The following is a 20,678-nucleotide window of genomic DNA, read 5'->3' as shown; positions in this document are numbered from 1 at the left end:
AATGATTAAGAACAAGATTAAGGTAGAAGGGAAGGTGACAGGAACTCAAACAAATGAAATAGAAGAGAACCTCCCTATGATGAAAAGCTAGAGGCTAAGCCAAATAGGCATATGGAAAGTATATTTCATGTCCAGGGTCCTCTCTGGGTTTGTTGGGGATACCAATCCAGTGGAACTAGACAAGGCATTCCTTTGGGAATGCTGAGAGACACTAATGTAGCTCCTTTAAATAGGAATTTTTTGTTTATTTGTTTTAAGATTTTATTTATTTATTTATTTGACAGAGAGGGAGAGAGAGATCTCAAGTAGGCAGAGATGTAGGCAGAGGGGGAGGGGGAAGCAAGTTCCCTGCTGAGCAGAGAGCCCGATGCAGGGCTTGATCCCAGGACCCTGAGATCATGACCTGAGCCAAGGGCAGAGGCTTAACCCACTGAGCCGACTCTTGGTCTCAGGGTTGTGGTTTTAAGCCCTATGTTGAGTGTAGGGATTAGTTAAAAATAAAATCTTTAAAAAAAAATCATGTTATTGTCTTCTTTAGAAGCCAGCTAAATTGGATCAATTTTATGATCTCAAATTCCTCCTAGTAATCACATAATTTCACATTGCTGATTGAATATCTGATTCCTTGACAATGTTGTTAATTATTTGAAGGCAAAGACCATTTCTAATATAGCTTTGTAGTTCCCGGATTGCCTAGCAACCTTGTCAGACTAGGCACTCAGTAAAGATTGATTGCTACAAAAAAAAAAAAAGATTAATTGTTTGCCGTTGATCCTGAGGAATACTAGTGAGAAATGAGCATCAACCCACCATGACTGATGGAAAAAGTACATGCCAGTAGCCTTAGTAATGGATTACTAATATCACTTTGCATATGAAAGATGACCTATTTTTAAATGACACCTTTGGAGCACCTGGTTGTCTAGGTTGTTAAGCATCTGACTTCAGCTCAGGTCGTGATCTCAGGTTCCTGGGATTGGGCCCCACATTGGGCTCCACACTCAGCAGGGAGTCTGCTCTCACTCTGCCTCTACCCCTCCCCCAACTAGAGCACACACACACACACACACACTCTCTCTAAAATGAATGGATAAAATCTTTTTTTTTTTAATGGATAAAATCTTTTAAAATAAATAACACCTTTATTTTTCTGATAATATATATGTTTAAAATTTTGATTAACAGGGTGCCTGGGTGGTTCAGCCGGTTGGGTGCCTGACTTTTCATTTTGGCTGAGGTCATGAGCTCATGATCATGAGATCAAACCTGGTGTGGGGCTTCACTGGAGGGGCAGAGCCTGCTTGGGATTTGCTCTCCCCCTCTCTGTCCCCCTTTCTGTCTGCCCCTCCTCCACGCATGCCCATGCACACACATGCTCCCGCTCTCTTTCTCAAATAAATAAATAAATAAATAAGAAATTTTAATTAATAGAAAAATATAAAGAAGAAAAGTTAAATTATCTGCTATCTTTTTTTACACTATGAAGCTTTACATTTTCATTTGTAGAGAAAAGACATTAGGTCTTTTCCTTTACATTGCTTTGGTTTTTCCAGCCTTCTCTCTCGATTTTCCAGATCTGAATATCATTCTTGAGTGATACTGTTCACTGTCATTATTTGACCTGTCTCTACTTTAGTAAAGCTTAATCTTCAATTTCTTTTGTTTTTTTTTTTTTTTTGTTTTTTTTTTTTTTTTAAAGATTTATTTATTTATTTATTTGACAGAGAGAGAGATCACAAGTTAGAGAGAGAGGAGGAAGCAGGCTCCCTGCTGAGCAGAGAGCCTGATGTGGGACTCGATCCCAGGACTCTGAGATCATGACCTGAGCTGAAGGCAGCGGCTTAACCCACTGAGCCACCCAGGCGTCCCAATTTCTTTTGGCTTTTATTGCAATTTTGTTTTCATTATCTTTAGAATGCCACATTACCAATTCTCGCTTAACTTTAGAAAATTTAGCCTTTCTTTCTTCATCACTCTGTGGAAATAAACTCTGGGAACCTAAGATATAATCTTAGTAGTTTTTTACTCAGGAGCACTTTACTTCTCTTACTATATTCTGGCCTGTCCTCTTATTTTTCATTAGACTTCTTGATATTTATCATTTTGAGTTCCTATTTTGTTTAGGTTTTTTTTTTTTTTTTAAGTTTTCACTATTCAGTGATCCTCATTCCAAATACTTTCTAAAAGTTACGTTCTTTAAGGTAATGCTTTTTGCCCAAATCTGTCTTTGAAGTAATTCTTTTTATTGTCAACATCTCACTCATATAAAACTACATGTTTCTTTACTTTTCAGCAATATTTTTTCTTAGGTACATTGCTTAACTCACATTGAGATTTCTCATGGCAAGGACTTCTGTACACTTTATTTTGCTAAGTACAGCTTGTACTTAGCTTATAATAACTAGTTCTGTCCCAGCTATATCATCACTTATTGCCTCAGAAATCATAATGCAGGTGAAGTTGCCCTGAGACAGTGGAATTGATCCTTTCCTTTTCTTGTTTCCTCAGGTCACAGGAAATTTTTAAATTTTCTTTCCTAAAGGCCTGTTTTTTCATTGGTATCAAATAACACAATTTATGAAGTGATAATAATTTGATTTGGAGCCAGATAATCCAAAAAAATTGGTTTTAATGGCTCCCATTATAAAATTATGCCCAAGTTTGGTGGTTAGGGTATTTGATTCGTCTTAAATGCTTATAACCCTCACATTTGCAGCCAAATTTTTTTTTTTAAGATTTTATTTATTTATTTGACAGAGAGAGAGATCACAAATAGGCAGAGAGACAGACAGAGAGAGAGATGAGGAGAAGCAGGCTCCCTGCCGAGCAGAGAGCCCAATTCGGGACTCGATCCCAGGCCCCTGGGATCATGACCTGAGCCGAAGGCAGAGGCTTAACCCACTGAGCCACCCAGGCGCCCCTTGCAGCCAAATTTTATTCTGGATTTTAAAATAAAATCCAAAATCCTGGCATATATCCTAGAACAGAATTAAAATTTAAGCAAATTAAGATACAAAAACTTACTATGATTTAGTATTTTTTTAAATTAGTTAACATGAAGCGCAATATTGGTTTCTAGAGTAGAATTCAGTGATTCATCACTTACAAACAACACTCAGTGCTCATCACAAGTGCCTTTCTTAATACTCATCCCACATCTAACCCCTCCCCCTTGCTGTGATTTAGTATTATTTGAATATTCTGATTTAAATGAAACCATAAGGGGCACCAGGGTGGCTTGGTTGTTAAGCATCTGCCTTCAGCTCAGGTCATGATCCTGGGGTCCTGGGATCGAGTGCCACATTGGGCTCCTTGCTCAGTAGGGAGCCTGCTTCTCCCTATGCCCTTACCCCTGTTTGTGTTCCCTCTCTTACTGTCTCCCTGTCAAATAAATAAATAAAATCTATTTTATTTATAAATGAAACCATAAAAAATAAAATGTGTACAGCACATTGAGATTTGAAATACAGAAGTGAGTTTTCACATCCATCTAGAAGATTAGGAACATTATAGAAAACATTATTTATCAAATATTTTGAGACTAAGGTATTCTTACTTAACTTCTTAAGCTCCAGAATGTAGCTCTTATTTTGGATTGGAATAGAGATGATTTGAAAGTATAACAAATATATCTGGTATAACTACATTTTTTTTCCAGGTAGAACTCAGGTAGTACTCCAAGAAGCTCTGTGGAACTCGTTTTGAACCTGTCATTCTGGTTATGAAAAATGTAGTTTTTTCTAAAAGTTTTCTGACCTTAAATGTCATGTTGGATAATATAGAATTCAGTACAGATTGAAGATTAAGCAAAGTATTTTGTAGTGTGTATCATAAGAATTTTTGTATGATTTTTAGTCACAAGAGGACCTATTAAGAGACCACGAGTATATAAGTCAAAAATCCCTTCCCCGGGCGCCTGGGTGGCTCAGTGGGTTAAGCCGCTGCCTTCGGCTCAGGTCATGATCTCGGGGTCCTGGGATCGAGTCCCGCATCGGGCTCTCTGCTCAGCAGGGAGCCTGCTTCCTCCCCTCTCTCTCTCTCTGCCTGCCTCTCTGCCTACTTGTGATCTCTCTCTGTCAAATAAATAAATAAAATATTTAAAAAAAAAAAAATCCCTTCCCCTATTAGAATAAAAACAAACCTAAGCTTCTGATTTATAGTTTTTTTAAAAATATAATTAACGTAGTGTTATTTGCAAATATCTTCTCCCACTCTGTGGGTTGCCTCTTTGATTGACTGTTTCCTTTGCTGTGCAGAAGCTTTTGATCTTGATGAAGTCCCAAAAGTTCATTTTCACTTTTATTTCCTTTGCCTTTGGAGACATGTCTTGAAAGAAGTTGCTGTGGCCGATGTCAAAGAGGTTACTGCCTATGTTCTCCTCCAGGATTTTTATAGATTCCTGCCTCACATTGAGTCTTTTATCCATTTCAAGTTTATCTTTGTGTATGGTGTAAGAGAATGGCTCGCGTTTCATTCTTCTACACATAGCTCTCCAGTTTTCCCAGCACCATTTATTGAAGAGACTGTCTTTTTTCCACCGTATTATTTTTCCCTGCTTTGTCGAAGATTATTTGACCATAGAGTTGTGGGTCCATATCTGGACTCTCTACTCTGTTCCACTGGTCTATGTGTCTGTTTTTGTGCCACTACCATGCTATCTTGGTGACCACAGCTTTGTCATAAACTTGAAATCAGGCAACATGATGCCTCCGGTTTTGTTTTTCTTTTTCAACATTTCCTTAGCAATTTGGGGTCTTCTCTGGTTCCATACAAATTTTAGGATTGTTTGTTCCAACACTTTGAAAAACATGGGTGAAATTTTGATCGGCTGATATCAAGATCTATAAAGAACTCCTCAAACTCAATACTCAAAAAACAGATTATCACGTCAAAAAATGGACAGAAAACATGAACAGACACTTCTCCAAAGAAGACATACAAATCGCTAACGGACACATGAAAAAATGTTCATCATTATTAGCCATCAGGGAGATTCAAATCAAAACCACATTGAGATACCATCTTACAACAGTTAGAATGGCCAAAATTAACAAGACAAGAAACAACAAATGTTGGAGAGGATATGGAGAAAGGGGGACCCTCTTACACTGTTGGTGGGAATGCAAATTGGTGCAGCCACTTTGGAAAACAGTGTGGAGATTCCTTAACTTAAAAATAGAGCTACCCCATGCCCCTGCAATTGCACGACTGGGTATTTACCCCAAAGATACAGATGTAGTGAAAAGAAGGGCCATATATACCCCAATGTTCATAGCACCAATGGCCAAATTCGTCAAACTGTAGAAAAAGCCAAGGTGCCCTTCAACAAATGAATGGATAAAGAAGATAATGATCCATATGTACAATGGAATAATACACCTCCATCAGATAGGATGAATACCCAACTTTTGTATGAACATAGACTGGACTGGAAGAGATTATGCTGAGTGAAATAAGTCATCAGAGAAAGTCAATTATCATGTAGTTTCACTTACGTGTGAAGCGTAAGAAATAACATGGAGGACATTGGGAGAAGGAAAGGAAAAATGAATTGGGGTAAATCAGAAGGGGAGATGAAACATGAGAGACTGTGGACTCTGAGAAACAAACTGAGGGTTTTGGAGGGAAGAGGAGTGTGGGAATAGGGGAGCCTGGTGGTGGGTATTAAGGAGGGCACATATTGCATGGAGCACTGGGTGTGGTGCATAAACAATGAATCTTGGAATACTAAAAAATAAAACTTAAAAAAAGTATAATTACTATATAGTATCTTGTTAGTTTCAGGTATACATCATAGTGATTTCATATTTTTTGCATTACAAAATAATCCTTGTTACCATGTATCACCACCAAATGTATTACAGTATTATTGACTGTATTCCTTCTGCTACACCCAATGACTAATTTATTTTAAATTGGAAATTTGTACCTCTTAATCCCCTTTACCTATTTCAGCCACTCCATAAACCTTCCTTGCTCTGGTAACCAGTAGTTTGTTTCCTATATCTTTGAGTTTATTTCTGTTTTGTTTTGTTTGTTTTATTTTTTAGATTCCACCTAAGTGAAATTGTATTCTGTTTGTTTTTCTGTGTCTGACTTATGTCACTTAGTTGGATCCCTCTAGATTCAACTATATTGTTGCAAATGGCAAGATTTCCTTCTTTCTTTTTTATGGCTGAGTAATTTTCAGTTGTATATATGTGATACATACCTATTCATTTATCAGTAGATACTTAGGTTGCTTTCATATCTTGCTATTGTAAATAATGCCACATTGAACATTGGGGTTCATCTATCTATTCGAATTGGTGTTTTCATTTTCTTTGGATAAATATCCTGAAGTGGGATTGCTGGATTGTATGGTAGTTCTATTTTCAATTTTTTGAGGAGCCTCCATACTCTTCCAGAGGGGCTGTACCAGTTTGCATTTCCACTAGTATTAGAGGAATACATGCCAGTGTCTGAGGATGCCCTTTTCACCGTATCACCGATGTTTGTTATTTTTTGTCCAGTTTTAGTTCTTTCAGTTTCCAATAACGAATTACATTTATGTAGTGTTTTATTCTTTAGAAAGCAGTTTCGTGTGTATAGTATTTCACTTTTAGTTTTTATTCCTTATTTTGCAAATAAGGTAGTTTACAAGATAGTCCCAAGTTCATATTGCTTAATAGAGGTAACAGTCAGACCCCAGTTTCCTCCCTAAATAAAGTGCTTGATCAATTAAATGCCACATTACTTCTCAGTCTGATTTAAGTTAGTATCCTTGCCCTTCTCTGTAAAATGGACCTAATACTAACTTATTTAGAAAATTAAAGTTATAACAACCCTAGTAGAATAAGTAGAAGTCATAACTTATGTTTTGACCTGCTTCTAGAGATAATTGGTTTTGCAGTGAGTGATACCTTATGTGCTTTAGGACAGGTATTCTCCTGACCACTTCTATTACTTCCCCAGTCGGTGGCTGGTGCAGTGGAGATGCCATTTCTAGTGTTGAAAGATATGATCCACAGACCAACGAATGGCGAATGGTAGCTTCAATGAGCAAAAGGCGATGTGGAGTTGGGGTCAGTGTTCTTGATGACCTGCTTTATGCAGTAGGAGGCCATGATGGATCTTCTTATCTCAATAGTGTTGAAAGGTAAGGTCAATTTGAATTTTTTTTAATTGAGATGTTAACTAGGAAACAAATGTGATTGCTGCTTTACTGTTATATCTGTGACTCTAGTTGGCAGCCTTGACCCCTTAGCATGACATATAAGTCCTTCATAATGTAACCTCGACCTGACCTATTTTTGCAGTCTCCCCCAGCCACACCACTATTCCCCAGTGCTACTCCAGATCCACCAAATTGCGTGTATTTCCTTGGACACACTAAACTCTTTTATTGCTCTTTGCCTACCCGTATGCATGCTGTTCTTTCTTCCCTGGAATATCTCTTCAAGACTCAAATATTATTTCCTATATAAAGCCTTCTCCGACACCACGCAATTAGTTACTCATCCCTCTGCCTTTTTGTAAGTATTTTGAACATACTTGTACATATCTGATTGGCTATCATTGTTAAAATGTCTTTTCCCTTATCTGTTATCATGCCTGGCACATTGGAATCCTACAATAATTGTTCTAGTTTCTTGCTTTCATATACCCTTCTTCATTCAACTGTGTTGATTTACAGTGATTCTTAACATATCTGTGACATCCTGCAGCATGGAAAGATCTAGATTGTATAGCTGAAATATAAAACAGGGATCGGCTCAAAAAAAACACACTTAAGGGGTGCCTGGGTGGCTCAGTGTGTTAAGCCACTGCCTTCGGCTCAGGTCATGATCTCAGGGTCCTGGGATCGAGTCTCAGCAGGGAGCCTGCTTCCCTTCCTCTCTCTCTGCCTGCCTCTCTGCCTACTTGTGATCTCTCTCTGTCAAATAAATAAATAAAATCTTTAAAAAAAAAACACACACACACTTAAAAATAAATTGAGTTAGAGGTGCCTGGGTGGCTCAGTTGGTAGACCATGCAGCTCTTGATCTCAAGGTTGTGAATTCAAGCCCCACATTGGGCATAGAGCCTACTTAAAAAAATTGAAAATATAAAAATTTTAAAAAATGAAAATGATTAAATATTTACAGCTTAATAACAATTAAGCCCAAATATATCAAAATGTGTGGACTGCAACTAAGGTGTATTCAGAGGGAAATTTAAAGTGCATTTTAACTTAATATACATTCATTTGAAAATAAGAAAGATGAGAAAATAAATCATGCTTTTAAATTATGAGGTTATAAAAAGAACAACAAAACCCAAGAAAATAGAAGGAAAAGAAAAAATAGAAAAAAAAGAAAAAGTTAACTAAATTGGAAACTAATAAAATTAATGTGATTACACAAAGAGCAATTTGATAGTTTTTTTGACAGCATTTTTTTAAATTGAAAATGACTCTACTCTGTGCCCCATGATTCTAGTTGTCATTGTCTATTTGCTCAGGGAAAAATATACAAGGGCAATCACTGTTTTTAATAGCAAAATGTCAGACACAATGTAAGGATACATCAACAGAAATATGTAATGGCACACACAATTTTAAAAATCTAGAATATTATCTATTAGCGTAGATAGATCTCAGAAGTACGTTGAGTAAAAAAGCTATGACTACTTCAGTATTATTTATGTAAAGAAAACATACTTGCATATAAATATACCTTTTTAAGTATTTTACTGGGGCGCCTGGGTGGCTCAGTGAGTTAAAACCTCTGCCTTCGGCTCAGGTCATGATCTCAGGGTCCTGAGATCGAGCCCCGCATCAGGCTCTCTTCTCAGCAGGGAGCCTGCTTCCCCTTCTCTCCCTGCCTGCCTCTCTGCCTACTTGTGATTTCTATCAAATAAATAAATAAAATCTTTTTTAAAAATAAATAAATAAATATTTTTAATGAATAATTAAATAAATTTACTGGTAAGTCTTGAAGGACATACACCAAGTCACAATGGGAAGAGACCAGAAATTAGTGGAACTCAAAGGAAAATTTAGCTTTAGCTGTAACATTCTGAAAAAAGTTTTAAAGAAAATATATTCGTACGTAATTTGTATGAGTAAAAATTAAGTTTAAAAAATAAAACCTAAATTAGCTTTTCATATGCTTTTGTTATTAATTAGCCCATATTTAGAGGAAAGAATAGAGAATATGTAAATATAGCCAGACTTTCTTTGTGAAATACAAACTGCTCTTACTGTGCTCTCTGCAGGTATGACCCCAAAACCAACCAATGGAGTAGTGATGTGGCTCCTACAAGTACCTGCAGGACAAGTGTTGGTGTGGCAGTGCTCGGAGGCTTTCTCTATGCTGTGGGTGGCCAGGATGGCGTGTCCTGCCTCAACATTGTGGAGAGGTAATTTTTTTTAAGTCATTTTCAATTTTTTAAAAGAATATAAATGGTATTTACCCAAAGGATGTAAGCATAGTGATCTGAAGGGGCACCTGTACCCCAGTGTTTATAGCAGCAGTGTCCACAATAGCCAAACTATGGGAAGAGCTCAGATGTCCACCGGCAGATGGATGGATAAAGATGATGTGATATAGATAGAAAGATAGATACACACACACATATACATACAATGGAATATTACTCAGCTATCAAAAAATGAAATCTTACCATTTGCAACGATGTGAATGGAACTAGAGGGCATTATGCTAGGTGAAATCAGTCAGTCAGAGAAAGACAGTTATCATATGATTTCAATATTTCATTCATAAGTAGAATTTAAGAAACAAAATAGAGGCTCATAGGGAAAGGGAGAGGAAAATAAAACAAGATGAAATCAGAGAGGGAGACAATCCTTAAGAGATTTTAACTTTAGGAAACAAACTGAGGGTTGCTGGAGGGGAACTGAGGAGGTGGACGAGGTAAGGAAGTGTTGGACATTAAGGAGGCTGCTTGATGTAACGAGCACTGGGTGTTACATACAACTGACGAGTCACTAAACTCTACCTCTGAAACTAACTAACTAACTAAATAAATAAATAAATAAATGTAAAGGGCTCTTTAAAGGAAACAGATTAGGATACCAGGGAATCCACCATTCAGTGGCTATCCCACGGGCTTTCGGGGAACGTTTTCTGATGATCTTAAGGGTCTAAGAAGATGAGAGATATAACCTGATTTTTCAAACTGTTTTTCAAACTGATGGAGGCTAACTGAAGAGCTGGAATCATATTCTAAATTATAATCCATACAGGATATTAAGCATAACACTTCTGAAATCTGCTCTGATTTTTTTTTCCCAGTACTTGGAGTGTACTTAATGTATAACTGCCCAGACTTCCTCCAAAAAAAGTGATTAAAGTAGTAATACTTTGTTTAGCACATCGTATAAATACTCCAAAGTATTTTGTATATGGATTCTCATTAATTCTTGAAGTGTACTTAGGGAAATCTAGGTTGGCTATGGAAGTTTAATTTATACTCTTACAAATCAGTTAATTTTAGTGAAATACATCCTGTTCTTAATTTCTTGCTCCATCACTTTTTTGTCATTCTGCCCTAGAGATTAGATTTGGAGTCTCATGTGTTCCATATTTTTTTTTTAGGATTTTATTTATTTATTTGACAGAGATCACAAACAAGCAGAGAGGCAGGCAGAGAGAGAGAGAGGAGAAAGCAGGCTCCCTGCCCAGCAGAGAGCCCGATGCAGGGCTTGATTCCAGGACCCTGGGATCATGACCCGAGCTGAAGGCAGAGGCTTTAACCCACTGAGCCACCCAGGTGCCCCGTGTTCCATATTTCATCTTCACTTCCTAAAAAGAAATGCTTCATGACTTTTCAGAATTTTTCAAATACCATTTACTAGTTGAGTTGCCATGTTTAAGTTGAAGTGTTTAACTGTCTTAAATAGAGATTAAGTTGTAGGTAACTCTTGAAAGCTACTTCTTTTTTCTGTTAAGAAACTTATTTCTCCACTTTCAAAACTCTATGCAAGGGGCACCTGGGTGGCTTCATGGGTTAAAGCCTCTGCCTTCTGCTCAGGTAGTGATCCTGGGGTCCTGGGATTGAGCCCCGCATTGGGCTCTCTGCTCCACGGGGGGCGGGGGCCTGCTTCCTCCTCTCTCTCTCTCTGCCTACTGCTCTGCCTACTTGTGATCTCTGTCTGTCAAGTAAATAAATAAAATCTTTTAAAAAAAAAACACAACTCTATGCAAGAGGATTCTGGGAAGATAACAACAATAGCATAATTCTTTAATCTTTCCAAATACCCACAGAAGAACAGAGCAATAGATAACAAAGCTAAAAACCATGGACAAGTTATGGAACTTGGTTCAGTGACTGTGTGAATGTACCTAACACTGCTGAACTGTACATTTAAAAATGGTTATGTTGGTAAATTCTACCACAACTTAAAGAAAAAAAAAAGCCCTATGGACATTTAAAATATAACTAGGGGAGGGGGGATTTTCATAAACACCAAAATATGAATGGGCAAAGGCAAAGTACCGAAAGCCGCAAGACCTGCATGATACCAGTGTCTATGCAGGAGAAAATAGAGAAAAGCAGTCAGAACTATGACAGATCTAAGAACAGAAGAACCCCAAAGCAGGCAATGTTTATTTACTAGAAAGAGTGAAGGGAACATTTATGACCAACAGCTGAAACAAAGAAGGGTTTTGCTCAATCCCAGTATAGAGTGCAAGGGACCTATAATAGGATCTGAAGGACTTAGAAGAGGGATGCTCAACCTCAGCACTACTGCCGTTTTGGGCCACATAATTCTTTGTTGTGGAGGCAATCCTGTGCATTTTCAGATGTTTACCAGCGTCCTTGGCCTCGGCCCACGAATTGCCAGTAGCACACACCTGTTTGTGACACCAGAAGTCTGTAGACATTGCCAAATACCCCAGGGTGGAAAGAGGAGTGGTGCAAAGCCACTGTAGCTGGGAACCAGCTAGGCTAGAGCCATCTAGCCCTAGGAACCCTCAAAACTGACCAACTGTATGACCTTCCTGAACAGGGCCCACACTTCTGGTGCAGGACCAAAAATGAGTGAGACAAGATTAATATACAGTGAGAAGAGAAGGCCAAGATAAAAAGGAGGACCAGTGAATAAAACCAGTAAATCTCAGGAGGCAAACCACTATACTTTTTTTTTTAACACTATATGAAAAAACTAGAGTTCCATGAAGTTAGAAAATCACCATGAACCACTACCTCAGGAAAACTCCTTTCATAAAAAATGAACAACAGCAGAGTACCAAGGTTAGATCCAATACAGAGTTATTGTAGAGAGAATAAGCAGCAGAATAACATCTCTATAGACAGTGAAAGCACAGCAGAAAGACATACCCACAGAGCAGATCAAAACAGTGATCAACTATTTCACAATGTACTAACAGACATTAGGAAAGTGATATAAGACATGAAAACACTACGTAAGTCAGAATTTGAAAAACCCAAATATGAGATGACCAAACTCAGAAAAATATTAGAAATAAGAGGAAAAATCACTTCAGAATGAAGATTAAACTAGAACAAGTAAACAAAACAGATTATACTGGAAGACAGAAGGTGAAAGAGGAAATGTTTTAAAATCAGAAATATAAAAAAGAAACAAAAAGGATATGTGAGATAGTAACAAGTATTGACAATAGGTTAAAAATCCAATATACAGGGGCACCTGGGTGGCTCAGTGGGTTAAGGCCTCTGCTTTTGGCTCGGGTCATGATCTCAGGGTCCTGAGATCGAGCTCTGCATTGGGCTCTCTACTCGGCGGGGAGCCTGCTTACCCCCCTCTCTCTCCCTGCCTGCCTCTCTGCCTGCTTGTGATCTCTGTCTGTCAGATAAATAAATAAAATCTTTAAAAAAAAAAATCTAATACACAGATAATAGGAGTCCGTGAGGAACCAAAACAAAGCAAAGGAATAAAACAAATGCTAATAACTATAATTGAAAATTATTTTCCTGTTCTAATAAAAAATTTGAGATTGTTTATTGAAAGAATATACTGTATTCTCTGAATACTGACCCAGAACAGTCAACACCAAGATATGTTCCAGTAAAATTACAGGACCTTGAAGAAAAAGGAAACAAATTCTTTAGTCAATCAACAAAAAAGTACGCTATTTATTATATAGGAAAAAGATTTAGATTACTATCGTACTTTTTGAAAGCAGTATTTTATGCTAGAAGAATATGGAATGACATTTAAGATATTCAAAGAAAATGTAAGCTAAGGATTTTATACCTAGAGAAAATGACTTTGAAGTATGAAGGGCGCAGACAAACTATTAACACGTAAGAAATCGCAATACTGTTCCCATGAGTCCTTACTGAATGATCTACTACGGAACAAGCTTCAGACAAAATTACTAGAGACATTGATGGAGGGTGAGCATGAAACATAGAGGGAATTGGAGAACTCTGAGTAAACAGAGTTAAAAGAGAGAGTAGTATGCACTGGCTATATGCTCAGTCTGTGCAGATGTGGTATAAATATTTTTAAAAGTGGGAGGAGAAAGGGAAGAGATACGCAAAAAGAATTTTAATTTTTCTCAGGGATATTGAAGTCAGAGTATTGCTAATCTAAGATATAACGTGGAATAAAGGAAAAGGGTATAGGTTATTATAATTCTGTCATCTCCTGTGTTCTTGAAGACTAGGATTCTTACTATGGAAGAATATAAATGTAAAATAGAAGAAGTTAAGTAAAAGGACCTGTAGTCCTGAATTTCAATTTGTATTAAGTTATTCATTAAAAATAAAATTATATTCTAGCTCTGTCAACCAAAGAGGCCTAGAAATAATGACCAACTAGTGGCAGTTAACAGCTCTGTTCCTAGATTGTGTTTTGAAGTTCCATTTCCCTAAAAGAAATAAGGGATTCTTGGAGAAATATCTGATTCCAGATTTAGGACAGGAAATGTACCAATAAGCCTGGCCTAGCTTGTCATACCAGATAATAAGCAACCTATCAAAGACTAGGAGATGTCTAAAGGACTCAAGAGAAAACTTGAAGATGTTCCCATTTGACCAGAGATGGGATAGTTTTTGGTTTGTTTTCATTTGTTTTTTAAATATTTTATTTATTTATTTGGAGAGAGAGCGATCCCAAGTAGGCAGAGAGGCAGGCAGAGAGAAAGAGGGGAGCAGTCCCAGGACCCTGAGATCATGACTTGAGCCGAAGGCAGAGGCTTAACCCACTGAGCCACCCAGGTGCCCAAAATGGGACAGTTTTTAACTTTAAAAGAGATAATTGTGACTGATTAAAATCCAATAAATATATTTAAATCTATGAGTTCCTGTTGATGTTTAAAAAATAAAAACCCTATTTAGTTGCCTTCAGAAGATCACAGGGAATGAATTTATCATCTTGAGTACTAGTAAATAAAGTGAAAGAAGCACACATATACCCAACCTTTCTTGTATAAACTTTATCACATGTGAATTGGGTACAAAACAGTTGATAAAAGGATTGTTCCTTTTTTTTTTTTTTAAGATATATTTATTTATTTAAAGAGAGAGAGTATGAGGGGAGGGGTGCAGAGGAAGAGAGAGATTCCTAAATCAGACTCCCCACTAAGCACAGAGCCCGATGCAGAGCTTGCTCCCAAGACCCTGAGGTTATGACCTGAGCCAAAATCAAGAGCCAGCCGCTCAACCAACTGAGCCATCCAGGCACCCTGAGGATTGTTTCTTTATAAAAAAATCCCAAAAAAATAAAATAAATGGTTGGATATAACCATTATGTAACACTCAGTAAATAAATGGGCCTGAGCATTAATAATTAGCAGCTGCTAACATATCACCTTCTGTAGTTTTGTCAAAGGGACCAAATGTGGTCTGATCAAACTTCTGGCTCCAGCTGCCAATTTGTGGAACATACAGAGGACAAGCCAGTGTGTGCAATTGCACTCTGTCTAGCCAGTCAAATCCATCTTGTGGGGGAAATTGCAGATCAAATGCCCCAGGTTCTAAAAGATGAATTGGATTGGGGGGTGCAGGAGGAAATGGGAAATGGAGGAAAAAAATCTGTAGATAAAAAGAGGCTTTAAAAAAATTATAACAAACAAAAATAAGGGATGCACACTTGGGTGGGAGAAACTATAAAGAAACTCAAGGAGATGATTACTGTAAAAATCAGGATAATGGTTATCCTTTGGGGAAGAAGGCATTGAGTTTGGAAAGAGACACATGGGAAGGCTTCCAGTGTGGCAGGCCAAGTTATTTTTCTTGGCCTGGGTGATGGGCTTTACTTATAATTACTCAATAAACTGCATATTTTTGTGGCTTTCTGAAGCAATGTATTATTTTATAATTAAAAATTATGCAGAGACTTATGCTTCCGAGTAGCATGCAGTAAGTAGTGCCAGCCGTCACTCCCACTGCAACAAGTAGGAAAAAGTGCGAGTATAAATATATTTTTTAAGACCTCAGAGACATGTGGAAGTAACATGAGATGAACTAAAATTCCATTGAAGAGAGAGCCCATTTATGTGATCTGAGATCATCAGCTGTTTTCTTCCCTGATATTTGCCAAGTCTGAAGTATTGAATATTAGACTTGAAATATTGAAAGGGATTCACCTGGAGGAGAAGTAAAACAGTAGAACTTTTAATAGTCATGCAGGTTGGCATGACAGATTGGAATCTAGAACAGTTCCAAACATACTGCTGTTTTTCTCCATGAGATGGTTGCTGAGTGCTGGGGTAGCTCAGGAGACTGGGGTACTAGGATGAGTGAAATTCAATGCAACCTGACACTGCTTAGAAGATAAAATCCTGCAGGGGCGGGGGCGGGGCTGTGACAAATTCAGGATAGCTTTCATCCTTGCAACATTTGAAAATTGAGGTGGACTGAGTCTAACAAAACTCAATTCCTGATTGAACTGGGGTGATCAATATTTCATCCTCTCTGCCTAATACAGGAGAGAGTGGATCCACCGCTGGTGGCCAGGAAAGGTGCGTACAGGGGTGGTGCGGAATGAGGGGATAATATTGACTTCTAATTTCTAGAATTCCATCCCATTATAGAAATGTCCAGCTAAAATAAAAAATTACTAAATGTGTGCAGAAAGAAAAATATGGCCAGTAGGTGAGAGAAAAAAATAGACAATAGAAGCAGACTTACCTATGTTTAAGGGCGCCTGGTGGCTCATTCAGTAAATTTCAGCCCGGGTCATGATCTCATGGTGGTGAGATAGAGCCCTGCGTAGGGCTCCATGCTCAGAAAGGAGTTGGCTTGAGATTTTTCCCCTTTCCCTCTCCCTCTAACTCTTTCCCCACTTACATATGTTCACTCCCTCTCTCTCAAATAAATAAATTTTTTTAATAAAAATAAATGATCCACAGAGTTAACAGAAAAAAAACTTTAAAAGAAGTATAATGAATACATTAAATAAAATAGGGGGAAAGATTAAAAATGGATAAAAGATTAGAGAATTTTAATATAGAATTGGAATATAAAAATAAGATGTGCATTTTACAACTGAAAAATATATCTAAAATTAAGAACTCATTGAAATGAGATTAACTAGACACAGTAAAAGTAGACCAAACACAACAGAAGATGGAGTTAATGAACTCAAAGTCAGATTAATAGAAACCATCCAAACAGAGGAAGAACAGAGAAAACAGAATGGAAAGAACAGGCTGTAAGAGACTCATGGGACACACAAACAGTACAACATACATGTGATTGGAGTCCCAGAAGAAAAGGAGAGTGAGAGACCAGAAGCAGTATTTGCAGATAGAATTTTCCGCTGAGAATTTTCCAAAAGGGCTGAAAGATAAACTTTATTCAAAGTGCATAAACTGGGGTGCCTGGGTGGCTCAGTCATTAAGCATTTGCCTTCAGCTCAGGTCATGATCCCCGGGTCCTGGGATGGAGCCCCGCATTGGGCTCCCTGCTCAGCGGAGAGTCTGCTTCTCCTTCCTGTGCCCCTCCCCTTACCCTTGCTCATTTGCTCTCTCTCTCTCTCTCTCTCTCTCTCTCTCGCAAATAAATAAGTAAAATCTTTTAAAAAAGAAAAGTGCATGAACCTCAGGAGACCATCACTGACTTAACCACAACCTTTCTCCAGGACCTCCATTCTCCAGGATTTATATTTCTGCTGCATTCATCTGTATTAGTGACTACATTCACAGAATCTGTTTGGAGGTTTTTCCTTAAAATGTGTTCCATCTCCCTCACTTTCTTCTTAAGAGCGAGGTCTATTTCCAGTATCATTTGTTGTGTATTTCCTGCAATAGTGGTAGAGTTTGCTAACAGTACTTAATAGACTAACAGAATTTCCCACCCATGCAATAAAATGCCAGCCCTATTCCAAGTGATTTTTGTCATATTTCTGACCACTAGTAATTTATCAATCAGGACTCAATAAAGAAAACAAGCCGTACCAGTTATTTGGTAGAGAGAATTTAGTATTCAAAAACTGGCTAGCAGATCTAGAAAGGCTGAAAAAAACAAACAGAGGACACTGAATTAACGGTAGGAACCCAGATCTGGGAACATGAAGGAGAGAGAGGAGAGTTAGGGAGCCTCGTAGCCGAGAGGAGAGATGCCACGGAGCTTGAACTGTGACGCGCCTCCACAAAGGCTTCTCTTCCTGGCTGATTGTGGAAGATTTTATTTTCCGAAGGTGGTAACAGCACCTGTCATTTCACACGCTCTGTATCATTTGGACACTCTTCTGATTGAAAGGTAGGATTTCCGTTTTCGCCTCTTGGTTCTGGGCTGCCTTACGACAGCGGCCAAGGTGGCACTGTGTGTGTGACTTTTGAAGCCGGGTCATAAAAGATGCATCTTTTACTTGGATCTCTTGGGGCGCCTGGGAAGCCTGGAGCTGTCTGAGGTTGCTGTGCTGGGAGGTCTACCCGGAGAGATCGTGAGGCTTCCTGGAGGGACAGCCAGCTGGCCGCCCGCTGCTTTAGCGCTCTGCTCCTGCAGCCCCAGCCCCAGTCTGACAGCAACCACGTCAGACTCCGAGCCAGAACTTCCATGCGAGGCCCTTCCCAAATTCCTGACCCCTGAGACAGGAAAGGTAATAAAATTACCTGAAGTCACGGAGTTTGGGGGTGATTAGAACAAGGGGGCTGCCTCCAAGAAGCACCAGGCTAGTTTGGGAAGTGCCAGGAAAAGGCTAGAGACTGAAAGTAGCCGGTTTAGTCAGAGTTCAAGGGCCTTGGCTGAGGCAGCACTACCAGGATTGGCAGACAAACAGAAGGGAGTCTGTCCCTTCTCCCAGAGACGTCCAGCAGCTAGTCCTTCCTCTCGGCAGAATCTGACAGAGAGCCAGCTTGGCAAAGGAGAAAGGTTGTTTTCAGAGTTCCGGCCCCGGTACCACAAGACAAGAGTGTAGAAAACAACTTAGTAACTGACACAGGCACAAATTCTAAGACTTTTTCCCTTAGTAACTAAGTAAAATCTCTTAGATTCTCATTGTGCATTTTGACCATCTCAGGTGTGTGTAGCCAACATGTCTTTTTTAGCATTATTTCACACCTTAGGAAAAAGGCCTCACTTCAGAGAAGCAGGCGTGCAGTCTTCAGTTTCTCCCTCACTGCAGGTATGATCCAAAGGAAAACAAATGGACGCGAGTGGCTTCTATGAGCACCAGAAGACTCGGCGTGGCCGTGGCTGTGTTAGGAGGGTTCTTATACGCTGTGGGTGGCTCTGATGGGACATCTCCACTCAACACAGGTTAGTCCCTTCCAGCGTCAGTCCGATTCCCCCAGAGCAACACATGCCTCCAGAGACTCCCACTACAGAAAAGTATAAAAAGCCATGTTATCCTGTAATCTTAAATTGTAAATATAAATTGTAAAATTAAAATGATTTGTATAATCATATTTATATAAATGATATGATTATTTATAATAATCTAAATAATTGAAAATTGTTTTCCCCTTAGAGTACAACTCCCAGCTCTTCCTCAGCTCCTTCTGCAGCTGTATTCTTCTAGTGTATTCCCAGAGTACTTCTTTCTCCCTTCTCTTTATAAACTTCTAGGAATTTATAACGAACCAAAGAACTATTTTCCTAATACGATTATTTCTCTGCCTCACCCCTAACCAGCTCTCCTTAAAAAAGCCAAAACCAAGAAAAAGACAAAACCTATATTGTAATGTAAGAATAAATAAGTTATAGCTATAAGCTGGTTTATGTGTTAGTCCTTTCCGTTGAGAGATAATGGATATTTTTACCTAAGGATATTAGTGTGGCACTCGCATCAGACGCACAGTCACATATCTTGTCTCCTGCTTAGAATACAGTAGGAATACAGGCAAAGGGAATACAGTGTCTGATTATGACAATCAGTTACAAGTACGGAATGGTGGCTACAGGTCCTGTAGTCTAATCCCCTCATTTGAAGATAAGGTGAGGCCACGAGTCATGTAGTCAGAACTAGAACGAAGGTACCTTGACTCCACACGAACGAAGGTACCTTGACTCCACACGTGCCCTTTCCACCATCCCTTACACAAACGAAACCAGTAGTCCCTGATGAGATTATAATGGTTTTGTCCAAGGGTATACAAGTCCTTTCCAGAAGAAAAATCAGACTGTGTATTAAAAATATGTATTATCACAAAGTTTTAATGGCTATGAGGAAAACTAGAAGTGAGAAGAAATGGTTGAATGGTCACTTGCTGGGTTTTTTTTCTCCCCCTGCAGTAGAGCGCTACAATCCTCAGGAAAACAGATGGCACACCATAGCTCCTATGGGGACGCGGAGGAAACACCTAGGCTGTGCTGTGTATCAGGACATGATCTATGCCGTAGGAGGTAGAGATGACACTACAGAGCTTAGCAGCGCGGAGAGATACAACCCCAGAACTAACCAGTGGTCTCCGGTGGTGGCTATGACATCCCGCCGTAGCGGAGTAAGTGCCCACCTGCTGAAAACTGGAAAAAAGCACAAAGACAGGACTGTGCAGGAGAGCTCCGATCTATAAAATACTGGCGCAGGAAGGAGGTGCACTGTTGAGGCAAAACAACCCCTGCTACTTTCTTTAATCCTGGAAAAAATTAATTTCTCCTAATTGCTATTATCTCAAGTAGTTAAATATCTTATAGTCAATCATTTCCTTAATAATAGAATTATTTTTTGTGATTTATTTTTCATCGATTGTTTTCTGGAAAGAGCTTACCCTGTCTTATCCACTACCTTATCTGACTTCACCTATATTCATCCCTCTCAATTAGAGCTAAATATTCCTAACGAATATTCCTAGGTAATATTGTAAGTAGTTGGCACACCAATACAGATGTTTAGGCAGAAATACATCTGGTCCCACCACCAGGCACTGGTTGGAGCCTGTCCCATCTGTGGTTTAGACCTGGTCAGTGTGACCTGTGTCATGTTCTAGACCACGGATGACATGCGACTCCAAGAGACTTCCAGGGAGAGTTCAGCATTCATCCATCCTAGGATGTTTGGTTCAGAGTGAAATGTAACCCATAAACCACTGGTTGTGTCAGGAGTGCATCGATGTAGGACAACGGGTGGGAGAACATAGCAGCAGCTAAGACTCCATAATCTGAGGAGAAAAGGGAGTAAATTCTGGTTTGTGCAAATTGGGGACTATCACTGGTAGGCATCAGCGAGTCAAAACATTCCCACATCTGTGGCTCTCTTTATTACTGGTGATTAATAGTTTCTAGGTCACGTTCCTATTGTTTTCACTGCTATATTTGGC

At 38.8% G+C, this 20,678-nt stretch overlaps 1 protein-coding gene across 1 annotated transcript in view; it reads left to right on the top strand.

Annotated features, from left to right (window-relative positions):
• KLHL20 (kelch like family member 20) overlaps positions 1–20,678 on the top strand; it is a 61,687-nt gene that overhangs the window by 36,874 nt on the left and 4,135 nt on the right. The window contains exons 7-10 of the mRNA XM_059145494.1: positions 6,955–7,138; positions 9,238–9,381; positions 18,545–18,678; positions 19,654–19,862. Of these exons, the coding sequence (XP_059001477.1) occupies positions 6,955–7,138; positions 9,238–9,381; positions 18,545–18,678; positions 19,654–19,862 (671 nt within the window). The remainder of the gene's footprint in view (positions 1–6,954; positions 7,139–9,237; positions 9,382–18,544; positions 18,679–19,653; positions 19,863–20,678) is intronic.

This window comes from Mustela lutreola, chromosome 14 (assembly GCF_030435805.1).
Source record: "Mustela lutreola isolate mMusLut2 chromosome 14, mMusLut2.pri, whole genome shotgun sequence".
NCBI classification, from domain to species: domain Eukaryota; kingdom Metazoa; phylum Chordata; class Mammalia; order Carnivora; family Mustelidae; genus Mustela; species Mustela lutreola.
Note: the sequence above shows the minus strand (reverse complement) of the source record. Positions and strands in the feature narration are given on the sequence as shown.